The 15,702-nt window shown below is 40.9% G+C and overlaps 1 protein-coding gene across 1 annotated transcript; it reads left to right on the forward strand.

Annotated features, from left to right (window-relative positions):
* The first annotated feature begins 8,066 nt into the window (after positions 1–8,066).
* CCIN (calicin) lies at positions 8,067–9,269 on the forward strand. The gene is given in 7 exon segments (XM_050912883.1): positions 8,067–8,158; positions 8,160–8,469; positions 8,471–8,706; positions 8,708–8,819; positions 8,821–9,057; positions 9,059–9,124; positions 9,126–9,269. Coding segments are annotated over 7 exon segments (1,197 nt in total).
* Positions 9,270–15,702: the final 6,433 nt, after the last annotated feature.

The raw sequence follows: 15,702 nt of genomic DNA on the forward strand, positions 1-15,702 counted from the left end.
TTGCTTTCCTCATGAACTACCTGCAACTTAGCTGTGACATTTTGCCCAAGATTGCAGTTAACTTCTTCCAGAGCTTTAAGGATAAAGAACATTGTAATGAAAATTTGTAGGTGTGAAATAAAAATTTGGTTGTTAAGCTTGAGGAGCAAGTTTCCGTTTAAATGAAAGCAGGTTCTGCAGGTCAGTTATACTAATGGAATAGCTTAATGAGCAGTCTGTTTGCATTTGTTGCATGTAGCGGTTTATTGACCATAACCATTGGATAACTACATTTTAACACCAATAAAAATAAAACAAGAACTATCTGTCTTAAGATAATATTATCAGTCAGGAATTAAACCATACCAAGCTATGCTGCATGGACAGAGTCCACCCAGAGACCAGTGTGATCTCAAAAACTCTGATAAATTGTCCTCATTTCTCCCTTCCTCCAGTTTTCTCTTGGCTGAACCTGATAAGAATGGAAAACATTGAATTGCTTATTTACTTACGTTAATCACAGGATTTTTTTCTTTAATACAAATGTGTATCTTTGTTTGGAGAAAAATGATGAGTTAACAGCTTTTCTTTCTTCAGTATTTCTTTCTTCAAGAAATACTCTGCATTTAGAGGTATTCACATGGTTAGTTATTCCACACTCCCATCATTCCTCCAGGGTATATATGGCTTACTTTCTGTCTTCCTCCAGTATCTCTTCCATACTTCAAAAGATTAAAAAAGCCACAGGCCTGTAAAAAAAACAAACTGGAAAAATCTCTTGGACTCTAAACATAATTTGTAAACGCTCAAGAGTAGCATTACTGGCATCCATGGAAGATAATCAAACAGCAACCACATCTCATGGAACCAGCTACATAAAATCATTTACCATGGAGCTCTCCTTCCAGTGAACATTTGGAAGGTTATTAATGGTCCCTGTTGAGATTGTTGAGGTATTCCCCTCTTTGATAACTGAAAGGCAATATCCGGGTGGTGAATTAAGGATAGGGAAAGTAGGTAGTGGCTACCTGACACAGGCTGCTGGAGAGCTGCAAAGCTAGGTGTTGGTGGAATAGACTTAGTCAAAAACCCAGCAGTTAAGAACTAATGTTCCACATGTGATGGAGATGCGTAGATGACAGGGAATTATCACCACTGGAAGCTGCTGACTGTGTTATGTAAGGAGCTCAAAGTACTGGTTATGCCAGTTCACTTAAGCACTCAAAATCATGGAAAGATAGGAGAGTCCTTACAGTCATTTCTGTTGACCCTAGTCATTAATCCCTGATATGACCAAAGAACACAGACAGACTGGAAGTATTGGGCTCCTAGTATGGAAAGGAGACCACGCCAGTGGATTTCTGGTGATCAGAGTAAGGTTAAACTTGGGAATGAGACAGAATATCAGGAAGGTCTCCGCATACAGGTGATATAAAACATAGGACTGCAGCTGTCTCAACAGTTCTGCTGCTGCAAGTCCCAATATTGGGGGGGGGGGGGGGGGGGGAACCAACCGTACTCCTACTCTCAGAAAGTAGGAAACGTGAGAAATTTGTGTTTTTTGGGGCACATATTTTGGAAAGCTGAATATTTCTGACCAGAGGGTGTTCTGCATTTTTACATTCAAGATGCTCTTGCTTGCTTTCCCCTTGTGTTCCAAGTGATGGCAATATATTAATTTTGTAAGAAAATGTACTTTCCCAGAGGAAATTAAACTGCAAAACTTTGCAAGGTCGTACAGCTTGGTTTTTAAAGTCTAGATTTGCCATGATAAGACTAGAGAAGTATATAACATTTATTTGCACCCATCTTACACAAATGCAAAAATATATCAGAAATCTCACAAGAGATTCAAGAGAAGAGAGGGCCATCAGCACTATGGTAAGCAAATGGGTTAAAAAACTTATTGAGGTGGACGAAAAGGAACATAATTTTCTCCTTAAAAATACCTTGATGGGCAAGAGGAGGAACATTAATTTAGCAGAGTTCTATCTGTTGGTCAAATAAGCCAGGGTAAGGTTTGCTATCTCCAAGGACCTGAGTATGTGTATCATAGCCTTGTGTTTTGGTACTCTTAAAAAACCAGCATGTTCAGGGATTTAGCCCATTTTATCAGTGCTCCTGATTCGATGCCTCAACTAGGCAATATGGAGGAGCCGGAGAAATAAAAACAGTTTACACATACTTCTGTGTTCTGATGAAGGCCACTTCTGAGAGTATCTTACTCCAAAATCATCCTCTGACAGACATGCAGACACACTTTTGACATTCTAGGCCTGTCTGTGAGGTTTTAATGGAACTGAAAATCAGTAATTGCATTTATTATGATTTTGTGGCACATGTCTTTTTTGTAGGGTGAAGCTTAATTGGGTCTTAAGGGCTCATCTACACCCAATATTAGCATCACATACTGTCCTTTGCACAACTGCGGTTATAGTAGTCTTCTTGCTGCTATTGGCTGTTCCCTGAGGAGAACTGCATCATTCTGAGAGACTGCAGTAACAGTGACTACTTGAACACAACCACCACACTCTCAACTTTATAGTACTATGTGAGAGACAGCCTAAGAAATTGCCTCAATTTCAAACCAGAAATGGCCTTGAGGAGCAGTATACCATGATACATCAGTACTGAAGTGACACACAGAATGGATGCTGTCTTTTATAAGCACTGAAGCTTGTAAATGATGGTGGGAAGAGGACACTGTATAAATACCATTTTTTGCTTAGTCTGCTTAAGTATTACAGACAATATAAAATGCAGGAATGTGTGTATCCATATAAAAGCAACCAGTTCTCTAGAAACAGGTCAATTTGGAGGCTATTTCATAGCCAGGAAAGTTTAATGATAACTGAACCCCTCTTAGCCATTTCTACTGGTCAATTACATTGACTATGGTCACAGGTGAATACAAATACAGGCATAGCTTATTTAGGGGTGCTGAACCACAGTTACAGAAAGAGATCTGAGTAAAATACAGTCCCTAGAAAAATGGTTATATTTTGTGTAATGGGTAATACATACTTTGTATGCTTATGAACAGTTCCTAGAGAGAGAATAAACAGTTAAAAGTATGTTGCAGGTATTACTAACATACCCCATAATGGGCAACAATAATATAATTTCAGGAATTATATAGGGTTGAAAGCTGTACCATAGTCTGTTGAATTTTAAGACTGTAAAAATGAACTAACCATTTATTAAAACACCTCACACTCATTACTGGCTGTGCAGAACAACTTGTGAGTGTAACCTTAATACAGAATGCATGTAAATGCTGAGAATAATTATAATGAAGTTTCCTCCAAAAGTTAGCTGATTGAAAGAGCAGTTCATTTAAAAAGTATTTCTTAATTGTAATATTTGAAGCAAGTCTCTAATGTGCTACGTCTCGCTGAATTTTAGTTTACACTCTAATATACTATTCTTGCCTATGAGACATTTCTCCAACTAAACAGTATGGCTTGCAGCCCAAAGCCTCAACTTGTTCCTTGAAGTTCATTAGGTGCTCTAGGTTCTTCCTACACAAAATGCTTACCACCAGCTCCACAGAGCAGACACACCCTTCTTTCCTGGGGCAAGTTCCTTGTTCAACCATCAGGTAAAGAAGCAGGAAAAAGATGCCTCCAGAACACAAATAATTAACCTCTGGAATAATTTTACAATGGCAGAATACCATTTTGCCTATCATAGTCTAAAATGACAGAAGATTGAGCTTTTCTTTATCCTGTATTAAAGCAGTAGAATTGGAGGTAAGAGGATATGCAGCTGTACGTATATAACTCGAATGTTCTAAAGCACAAGAGCAAGGAACAAATAATAAAAGTACAGAAACTGTGGAACAGTGAGAGAACTATTCCAACTCAGGCAGTTTTATACTACCTGCTACTTACTTCCTGATGAGGGTGTGGCCACACCAATTCCAAAATTGTATTCTGTAAAACTCTGTGTGACGTCTAAAACCCTGGTTCTGTTGGAGGTTTGTCTTTTATTTCAGTGGGACAGCCATCTCACACTGAGGATTTTATGGATATATTTGTGCACAATAATGAGAAGTATACTTTGAATAGAATAGAATAGAATAGAATAGAACAGAACAGAACAGTTCCAGTTGGAAGAGACCTACAACGACCATCTAGTCCAATTGTCTGACCACTTCAGGGCTGATCAGAGCGTGATAGTTGTCACACTGATAGTTGTCACACTAGCCAAATTGAATTTACATGCAGTAACATTTAGGCAGGCATTACAGAGCTTTAGACAAGAAGTGCATGTCGTTTGTGCACTCAGACACAAACAGACTTTTATACAGTCCTGGAGCTTGGCTGGCATGATAAAAGACCTTTGAAGAGTGATGGTTCTTGAAGCAGGTAATGTGCTTGCAGCTTTGACATAGTTTGTAGGAAGAGAATTCTATGATGATCCAGTGATGATGACCATTTGCCAGCAACAATTCCTTTTGAATATCAAGATCTAGTACATTTATAAAATGTTTGAGTTTCTCAGTGAATTTTAAGTCTTTGGTCTCCTTTCCTTGGACTATATGCTGTGCAATGCTGGTGGTGTTAACTTCCCCTGGCCACACCATTTGCCTTATCCTGTTGTTTGACTGCTTCTTTGTCCTCTTTGTTATGTCTAAAGCAGTGTTCCCAGCTCTTGAGGTTATAATTCTTCAATAACCAGAAGCTGACCGCCAGTGAGATGTTTACAGTCTTGTGGCCTGTTTTCAGCCTGTGCACATATTTTCAAGGTCTCTGGTATTATCCCACACTTAAACTCCACATCATAACAAAAGACACCTGGTACCAAGCTTCAGTTTGCACTGCAAATTTGCACAAGCTGATAACAAGCCTAACAGCCCACCAGTTCTGTGGCCTTGCAAGGCTAGCATTAGTTTTCTTACTAGCAATGATGGTATCATTTTTATTGGGCCACCCAGACAACAGTCTCAGGCAGTATACCTCCTCGTGGTGACAGCAAGAATTTGTTTTCTGTAGATTTTCTGTATTTCAGCCCAGCATCGGAATTTAAGATTCCACCCAAGTTTTGACTAGCCAAGATTTACCAGCATGTTTCCCTTTTGTTCTGTGCAGCTCTCTTGCAAATTTGAAAGCAAGCCTATGTATTTTGAATGAGTCTAGATGCGCTAGCAGTTCAGTAAATTGCAGTAATGGATGGACTTATCCTGTCATCAGATCTTGTAGAGTTTAAATAACTGTTTAAATGACTTCCACAGGGAAGAAGTGGGAGACTGAGACTGGATAAAGTATTTGGAGGGGGTGGCTGGGATGGTGTGAGCAAGACAACTGTGACTGACAACCAGTGATTAAGGGTTACAGAGGTGGGAAGGGATTCAGAAGGGAAAAGATATAAGGAGAAACTAGGGAATAGTGAAAGAATAAAGAGTGGCACTGGCTGATACTGGGTCAGTGGACTGGGGAGAATGGGGTGAAGCCCAAGAGCTGAGGAGCTCGAGAAGCTGGACAGGGGAACTTGAAGGAGACTGGTTTCCTGAAAAATGCTGCTGGAAACGGCAGCTGAGGGGACTGAGTCATGAAACTCCAAGAGCCTTTCCCTAGTGGGATGAGTAATATGAGACAAAAGGGACTAGGAATAAGGAGTCTGCATGAGAAAAAGGCAGGAGAGAGACAGTGAAGGATACAGAACGGATGATGTTAAACGTCTTCTTTTTCCTAAAAGTCACAGGTGAAGGGCGGTGATCCATTAGAACACATTCAAAATTGGTAAAGATCATGAATTTAACCAAAGGCCTGCCATCAGCATATTTTCTCCCTTCTTCAGCACAACTGTCTGCTTTCCTTCAGTTATTTCCTGTGCTGCAGGAGCAGAGAACTATATGTTCCAACCCTGTGCATATCACTGGGACATACTGCTTTTTGATTTGAAATGCATGATTAGGGCTGTGACACAATGCACATGATTAGTGCTGCGACACAAAGCACGTGTTTAGGGCTCTAAAAACCTCAGAAGGTAACGGCTGCTAGTTTTAAGATGGTTTTTCAGTCATAATTTTTGCCTCTTTTAGCATATTTATAGAAGAGTCAGCAAAATATCCTCCCCAAAAGGAATCTTGCTGCAGGCTGTACCAAGTGTAGTTGAGGTGACTGTCCTAAAGTCTGTACGTTCTGTGTTTTAGAAGATAGCAGGCTGACAGCGATCAAAGCTTTAAGGAAGAGAAGAACTGGTCCCTAAATTGAGTCAGTTCTGATTCACCCTGTATTTGCTGCTGAGTTGCTGGGTAATACTGGTCAAATCATTAAAACAAGCTTTTCACATCTAATTGCCAATTTGAATTCTTTATCTTATGGCTGGCTTATTCAGGGCATTATGATTTAGTTTACAGAATTGAATTCTTGCAGCTACAAATCAGTAGGAGAAGTGTGCTGAACCAACACAATATATATAAAATACCTGGTCTTCGGCATCTCTAAATTGGCATTGGGAATAAATAGACACTGTCCACTCTAATCTTGTTATACTTCAGTTCTACTCGGTAGAGGCAGAGGAGGGAGGAGTGTAGACTCTGCAAATTGAGAGCAGAGAGGGGGAGGAATAATTCTCTCTCACCTTGCTGCGAGGTGTGTAAAAGTAAATTATTACTTTAAAAAGCTTCCACACTCTTGTAAAAGGCACAAGGGAGAGCCATAGGACAGAAATTAATAAATCTGTTGTCAGAGTAGCAGTTGAAAAGTATGTGGTGCAGAAAGCCTGGGGTGAAACACAAAACAGTGAGAACAAGCAGAATACTTAGTGTCAGGGTCCATGGGCCCAGTAGTACCATGTCAGCTTAGCCCAGCGCTGTCAGTCCTGCCTCAGTGGTGCTGTAGGAGTGCCGGTCTACACCTCAGCCTCCTGGCCTGCCTGGCTGACATCGCAGCTTGACCTCAGACCTGCCTGATCACTGCAATCTGTGGGCTGAGGTTGTAGCTGAACCCATTCCCAGTTGGTTTGTAGATTTCAGTCACAAGTTCTCACTAATTTGCATTCACTCCCATTGTGAGAGGCACATCTTGAATCTGGATCCAGTTGCTTTTCTCCAACAGATCAGAGGGCACAATGAACAAAAGCTTCAGGTCCTGACATACAGTACAGGCTTCCAGCACCTTGGCAAGAAATCTTTGTGCACCATTGCTCTTGGAGGTGAAGGTCAATTGGGCCTGCTCTTTATGGACAGATGGTGTTAAATACCTCTATGGAATGAGCATGGAGGGGAGAGACTGAGATCATACCACCTACCTCAGAAAAGCACCTGGCATTCTTGAGCCAGCTGAAATGCATATGATGGCTGGTAAAGATGACATAGTCTGAGAAGCTTAAGCTAGCCATATTTCTGTCCACCACTTGAAGATACTTGTCAGTGTTGCCAGGCAGTACAAAGTAGCATTCTAGCAGATATCTCCCTTTTTCTGCATGATTAGAGTCCTAAGTGGCCTTTCAAAATCCTAATATTTCCTGAGAAAAGTAACATACTTAGGTAGATAACTTGGCAAACAGAAGACAGGATGTATTTCCTGTTAGCAGTTACCTAATAAATTTACTTCCTTGGGAGGCCAGCATGCACAGTCCCTGCCAACACTGTGCCAAGATCCTGTTCTTGTCAGTGTTCAACCTGTGCTCTCAACTGTGGGGCAGTAGTGACTTTCTCTGGCACACTACATATAGCTCTAGTTGTTTTACTCCAGACTGTTGAGAAAGGAGGTTAATGAGAAAAGAGCCTCATTTGATTTTTCTTCTACCTCTTATTTGACCTCTTCCGTGTTCTCATGCTAGAATTTTACAGATAGCCCTAGCTCATAGATTGTTTTCCCGTCAACGCTTCAATACCTGTAAACCATAGTGTACTGTGTTCTAGCAGCTGTATTTTATGATACCATGCATCTCACCATAACAACTGGTGTCTGAAAGCTCATACTATCATCTCTGCCTTCAACTTGCAAGACTAAATGTGGGAAGATGCAGTTCACAGAAAAGAAACAACATATCAAAATAATATGGAGGAACTGCTGAAAGTGGCAACGTAGTTCAAGTGTGATTCCGTGAAAGCTCACAGCTCTGTTTTTATCCTCATGTCCCTTGTGGAGAAAAGTTGCCTGTTCTACATGCTCGTAGCCTACCTGTGTGAGCTTAAAGAGGTGGTGAACAGTGCCTATGCAGAGACTTGTGGGTACTTCAGAACTCATGCTCAGCCCCTGTCAGATATATGGCAGGCTCCTCAAGGAGGATGACCTCCATGTACAGAATGAGAACCAGGCTTTCCTGGCCCTGATCTAGTACGTGACATTCAGGAAAGAAGAAAGATAAACATATTCCAATAAGATTTTTGCCTATATCCACTCACCTGGGGTCTCAGCCAACACACTGGTGGCTACCAGCCATGACATGCTGATGCTCAACAGTCATTCTGGCCCTCTGGCTCAGATGGAAATGATTTTGAGTGACAGGAAGCAAGAACATGCTTGAAGACTGCTTTCTTTTCCAGAGGAAGGGGTCATTAATGGACTCTGTAATGATTTTAGGAGGCCAGAAAGAGGATGTAAGATTTAGTGATGAGGGTTCTGCTTATACTTTTGAGCTTACATGTTTGGCTTACATGTGGCTGAAACTGACAGAGATGCCGCGTAATGCAACTGCTCCTAGTGCAACATTAGCAGTTAGTGTCACTGGAGGAGTAACAGACCATATCACTACCTCAAAGACAGCTCAGAAACAATGCCTGGACTGAGGTACTGCCTATAGGTTTGGTCTTCCACATCATGGTGACCTGTGGAGGAGTAGTGTACTCCCTTGGGGATTGTGCTGATGCAAGGAAATAGGTCTCTTAACACTTGCAAGTATGGTGATGGGAGGAAAGAGAACGGGACTCTGACTGGGAAAATAAGCATTCCCATGGATGCTACTGCCTTGATGACCAAGGAAAAAAAGTCATGTTAGTTTATATTGTGACAAGGCAGCTGAATGGGTGCTTCCTATGTGTTCAGATGGTGGATTACTTTGACACTCAAGACAGGGAAAGTGGTGCAATACCTCACCTTCCGTATTGAATTCAGCCATAAACCTGTTGTTGTCTTTTCCACAGGAAAACATCCTGAGTGTGCACAGCCCCCCCCCAAATTTTTTGATATCAACTTGCAGAAAAAGAAGTGAGCAAATTAGTGAACATGGTTGCGATATTACCAAATACCTGCACTTTAGATTTGTTGCATCCAGTGTGCTCAGTTGGAGACCACAAGGAGGTCCCTCTTGTATGGAGGCATTGTTTATGTAGATGAAAGATGACCTCAGGAATATTCTCTCAGTTCAAATACCTTCTGACTACACCAGAAAGTAGGGAAATCATAAAATTCTGGCAGATCCTTCAGAAGTTCTTGACTACTCACTTTCCCATACAGTCAAACTACCTTTCAAAGTTCTTCTAAAAATTGCAATTAATTTGGAAAGGTGAAAAGAAAAGCCCTGTCAATAACGAATGACTTTTCACTTGTACCAAAACCTGCTTCACTTGACTTCCTTACCTTGCAACAGTCTGCAGTAAGTTGTGATTTCTACTCAGCATGTACTTCAACAATCCCTTTATTTCAAGTGGCTGTCGTTCATTTAAGGGTCAATTAAACCAATTTAAAAACATCACACTTTGAAAAATAGTTTACAGCAGAAACAGACTCAGAATTAAAGAGTTATTTGTAGTAGCTTTCTTGCATGAGCTGTTTCTATGCAGCCAGATTCTTCTAGGGCATTTGTGACCTGTGTTGGGTTTGGGCAAGGTGAGATACTCATTCTGCACCTCATGGAATGCTTTTGTGTCTACAAATCAAATCAAGAAAAAGCCACTGCTTTATTGTTTCTAAGGAAGCCAACAGGAATTTAGTCTATGGAAGAAGTATTAGATTTTTTGCTAACATTTCGATTAGATTTACTACATTAGGAGTTGCAGAAGTTCCACCATCAGTGATACTGAAGGACTCAGAGAGTGCAGTGTGAAGAAGGATCCTCAGGAATCCAATCTGTAGAACAAAGGTATAATAGAGATTGTCCAGAAAACTTGATGGAAAACAATTTAGTGAATGATTTTTTTTATATACTACTGAAGAGAAATTTTTCACTGAATACTTCTTATAGTGTTGGGGGAATTTACAATTTCTGCTGTAAATTAAGTAGGACCCTTCAGTTATGTCAGAGAAGATGAGGGTGAGGTCATAGAACAGAAAGATAGGGGCTTACTACCTGCACAGTTGCAATCAGTTTGATCCTCTGTGGAAAACTGTTTTTTTCTCTCAGGTCAGTTCTGTCAGGCAGGCTGGCAAGTCTTTCTTTGGATGGAAGAACTTGACATGCAGGGCATTCTACAAGGACAAGAAACTATGAAGTCAAACATACATATCACTGCTTTGCAGAATCAGGACTTCTATGTTATCTTTCATTAGTGAAGAATTCAAAAGGTTTTTCTATGACAATTGCTCTCTTCCAGTCTTAAGGAACTCTCTCAATTGCCATGACCTTTCAAAGATGATTGAGTGGCCTCACAATGACATCAGTCATCTTCCTTGTTGGCATGGATGCCAGAGTAGAGTAGATTAAACAAATTTAATAGGCCAGGGATTTGGGGCTTCTTACAGGCTGCAGCTGTTCTACATGGTAAGATTTTTTTTCCTCCTGGTAATGAGACTTTAACCTGAAAAGGGCAAATCAATGAGCTGACTTGCAAATGTGTTCCAGAAATGCCCGCAAATAGGTAATTTTTTCTTCTATCTCTACATATTGCTTCTTCTTCCTTATAATTAATGCGTTTTTTACCAAGAACTAAAATGGACCCTTTAAGCACATTCTCTCTTGCTATTTGTTTCATATAGCTGTCTAATAACAGCATAAAAATGTTGACCCTCACCATCTTTATGAAAACGGAACATGCTATAGGAGTAGCTTTTCTCTGTGTATTATTTCCTCTGATTTTGCCTCCTCCTTTCAGAAAAGCAGATGCTCTTAAGAAAACAAATGGCAATGGCATCGAAAAGTCAGTCCTAGTTTTCCTTGTGCTTCTAAGGAAGTACAATCCATGGGGAGCCACAGGCTATTGTTTCACTATCAGAAAGACACCTATCTCTGTACTGGATTTGTATGCACCTAAATCAGACACTCCACCTTGGATTACGAGTAAATTTGGAGCACCTTAGGTCTTCTATAAGCAAATGATCCTATCCTTCAGGAATCCCAGGGCTCTACAACCAGAGAAAAAGTCTGGAGCAAGGAAGACTTACCCTGGGTGGAGGAGGACCAGTTTAGGGAGCACTTAAACAAACGACATACGTAAGTCCCTGGGTTGCATGCACGAGTGCTGAGAAAGCTGACTGATGTCATTGGGAGGCCACTCTTGATAATCTTTGAAAGGCCATGGCAATTAGGAGTATTCCTCAAGACTGGAAGAGAGCAAGTGTCACATCTGTCTTCCAGAAAGGCAAAAAAGAAGATCAAGGGAACGACAGGCCAGCCAGCTTCATGTGAAACCCTGGGAAGGCGATGGAGCAACTAATCCTGGACACCATTTCCAATCTCAGGAAGGACAAGAAAGTGATCAGAAGTAGTCCGTGTGGATTTAGAAAGGGGAAGTCATGCTTAACCAACCCGATAACCTTCCACAGTGAGCTGACTAGCTTGTTGGATGAGTGGAGAGCAGTGGGATGTTGTTTACCTCGGCTTTAGGAGGGCTTTTAACACTGTCTTCCACAACATCCTAATAGACAAGCTGACAAAGTATGGGTTAAATAAATGGACAGTGAGGTGAATTGAAAACTGGCTGAACAACCAGCCCCAGAGTTTGTGGTAAGTGGCACAAAGTCAAGTTGGAAGCAAGTCACTAGTGGTATACCTCAGGATTGATACTGGGGCCAATACTGTTTAACTTCTTCATTAATGACCTGGATGATGGGCAGAGTGCTGCTTCAGCAAGTTCACAGATGATACAAAACCAGGAGGAGTGGCTATTACATGAGGGTTGTGCTGCCACTCAGAGGGACCTTAACAGGCTGGAGAATCGGGCAGAGAGGAATCTCATGAAATTCAACAATGGGAAATGCAAAGTCTTACACTGGGGTAAGAATAACTCCAGGCATCAGTACATGCTGGGGGCTGAGCAGCTGGAGAGTAGGTCTGCAAAGAAAGACCTTGGGGTCCTTGGGGACAAGAAGCTGACCATCCACCAGCAATATGCCCTTACGATGAAGGCGGCCAACAGCATCCTGGGCTGCATTAGGAAGACCATTGCCAACATGTCAAGGAAAGTGATCTTTCCTCTGTACTCAGAACATCTAGAGTGCTGAATCCAGTTTTGGGCCCACAGTAAAAGAAAGACATGGACATACTGCAGTGAGTCCAGAGCAGGACCACAAAGATGATTAGGGACTGAAGCATCTCTCATATGAGGAGAGGCAGAGAGCTGGGACTGTTCAGCCCAGACAAGTGATGGCTCAGGGGGATTTTATCAATGTGTATAAATACCTGATGGGAGAAAATGAAAAAGAGGGAGCCAGGCTCTTTTCAGTAGTGCCCAGTGACAGGACAGCAGCCAATGGACACAAATTAAAAATAAAAAAAATTAAAAAAAAAAGAAATTAAATCTGAACAAAAGAAAACACTTTTTTACTGTGAGGGTGGTCAGACACTGGAACAGGTTGTCCAGAGAGTTGGCGCAGCCTTCATCTGTGGAGAATACTCAAAACCAGACTGGAGACAGTCCTGGGAAGCCTGCTTTTGCTGACCCTGCTTGAGCAAGCAGGTTGGACTAACCAGCCTAAGCAATTCTATGACTCACCTGCCACTTGTTTTGATAAAAAATCCACCCTTAGTGTCTAATTGATTATAAAAAACCTCTACATTGCATTCTTTTCTCTGGGTTCTTTAGCCTCACTCAATCCATTCAAAATGGGGTTTCACAATCTCATGTTCCCAAGACTTTACCTTCATGGTATTGCTTCTTCTGTAATTCATATTATTTCAAGTATCTTGTTCCCATATTTGCAAACCTGCCTCTTTATACCACTTCTTGCTGATCTCTTGTCATATTACTTCCTGCTCTTTTGCTCTGACAGTCTGTTCCTCTGGTCCATTCATCTTTGTGCAGCTCTGTGCTTCCCTTAGGCATGGAACAATCTCTATCATCTGCTTAGTCAGATTCTACTTGAATACCAGACACTGCTGTGATGATTAGAGATACAGCTGTAACAGCAACAAAAAGTAGCAGCACCACACCACATGTTTATTAGTTGTAAGTACATTTCTTACTTTACCTTCTACTTCTGGGTGTTCTTTGGAAAGCAGCTGCACCTCTTATCTTGGGATGTTTGTATTTAACATAGCAGACACTACCAGCAGCGTCTCCTCTTTACTCCATTCAGTTAAATTCTCATGGCAACAAATCAGCATGGTAAACTGAAAGCAGTGTTGGCTTGCTGTGGTACTGGAAGCTTTGTAGCAGAAGACATGTTTGTCAATATACATATGAAGTAAGGGTGAGACCCTTCAAGCCCTCTGATTGTCTGAACATGTGAATTGCTCTCTGCTCTTCCAAGGTAGGCAGAGCGGGCAGCTGGCTTATTCAAGCTGTTAATGTCATATGAGTTATAGACCCTGGCTTAGCTTTAATCCCAGCCCTGTCAGAAGAAGGTGAACAGCTGCAGCACGCGTCTGTAGTGCAGATGGGCTTAAATTGAAGGACAGTGAAGTGTAGGCGTGTTTTCTTTGTGGGCTTTAGTCTTCACAAACCTATTCAGTAGAAATGTTAATTGTAGCTGTAACTGGCTAAGTCAGTGTACGTGCAGTGATCTCTACAAATCTGCTTTGAGGGAGCTTCCAGATTGATGTTAAGTGATGCGCAGGGTAGCTGCTGTGAAGCAGACAGATGCTGTTAGCTTTACGTGCCTCTCAAACCAGTTCTTTTTGGCTCCTGTAACTTGCAGAGGAGTAGCAATCAGACGAAGTAGCTACTATCTTTGAGATATAGGAGTCTAGTTATAAAATACTAGGTTCTCATAACTGAAAAGCTAGGTTTTGTTAACTTCTGTCTATAGCTTGAAAGTCCGTAGCCATCACCAGGTGCAGGGAACCTATTAATTGATTTCAGTGGACTTGGACCAGACCTTACTCATTATGGGCTCTCCCCTTCTAATAGCCATTAACTTTTGGCTCTTGTTCAATGAGGCTCTAGTTAGAGAGATTTCCTGAGATGTGGTTCATGTCCAGATGTCAGTTGTACAATGCCTTTCTCATCTGCATGCTTCCAGAGAGTTGGAAGGACTTGCATTTAAATTTTCTGCTCTGGAAACACCTCTTCTACTAAATATTTAATTTCTTAAGTCAAAAACATTCTGAAGGAGTCAGTAAAAATCCCACTACTCTGTTGCAATGATTTCCTTAATGTTGGAAGTGCAGAACTGCAATCCCATATTTTCATAAATGCTTGAAAACACCTTTTTAAACTACTTTAAAAACAGATCTCAGTACATTTAGAAATCGGAATTATATGTCATCTTCTTTCAAAGAATGGAGAGAAACACAACCATCCTGAAAGTCTTTTGTAGCCTGATTGCCTTTTAGTCTTTCCATGAAGGTTTATTCATGTAATATTCCTGTAATAAACTCTTCTCCTCAGTGTGACACATCAACAAACCACTATGGATGAATTATGAAGGGTACTACTCTTATGTTCTGTAGTAGTCTCTAAGCAGTGACATCTGCCTTGAGAAAAGGCAGTATCTTGACCTCTTTTGCAGGGTAAGAAAGCAGGAAAAAAAAATAGCTTGATAGTGCAAAAGTATTTCATGGTGCACCTGAATTATAGATAGCAAACAAATTTTGGAATTCATCATCAAAACAGATCTAATGACTCACTGTATTTTCCTTTACATCTAAAGACAATAACATTAAGTTACCCATTCTGGTGGAACACAGAAAACAATTTTCTTGGACCATTTGCAAACTTGTAATTCTGCTTATATTTCATATGCCTTCGTCTCTATTCTGCAATTTTAAGACAAGCAAGTAATACGATTTGCTTTTCATTTTGAATCACAATATTCTATTTGTGTTTGTGGCATTAAGTCATCAGAAATCCCCCACAGGGCTAAGAGGCAGTGGAAAAGCAAAAGAGGAAGTTGCTAGGTTGTCATCCAAAATTCAGTATTCACAGTTAAAGGGAAGCAGTGAGATATTCCACTTTTGTCTACATATAAGGAAAGAAGAGTGATGAAAATGCACATGGGAGTGTATTGTTAGAAGAAATTATGCGACAAAGTCAGCAAGTTTCTGTGAGAGCATGGCATACACTTCATGATGGTGTTTCATTTTTGTAGTCTGCTGTTGTGAATTGTGGGCCTGCTTACTGCTGTTATTCTTAATACTTTAGTTTTCCTGTGGCTGCTGGAGAATATTTAAAATGAATAACCTTGCTGTGTTTCTCCTAGAAGACAAAATTCAGGGAAGTCTAGCCTCCTGCCATGCCAGATTCTGAGTTTTCATAGGAGAAACTATGGACGTTTTAATTGACTAAGTGAGGTGAAGGGAACTTTCCTGTCATACGGCATGAGTTGGCTTGCTCTTTTTTCCCTAGCAAATGATATTGACAGTGAGGAAAAAAGTGTAACTCAACATGCAGTTTATCTCACTCTCTTAAATTCACATAGGAAACAACTGACTTGCAGAGTTACACTTTTCTCT

The sequence above is a fragment of the Gymnogyps californianus genome, chromosome Z (assembly GCF_018139145.2).
Source record: "Gymnogyps californianus isolate 813 chromosome Z, ASM1813914v2, whole genome shotgun sequence".
NCBI classification, from domain to species: Eukaryota; Metazoa; Chordata; class Aves; order Accipitriformes; family Cathartidae; genus Gymnogyps; species Gymnogyps californianus.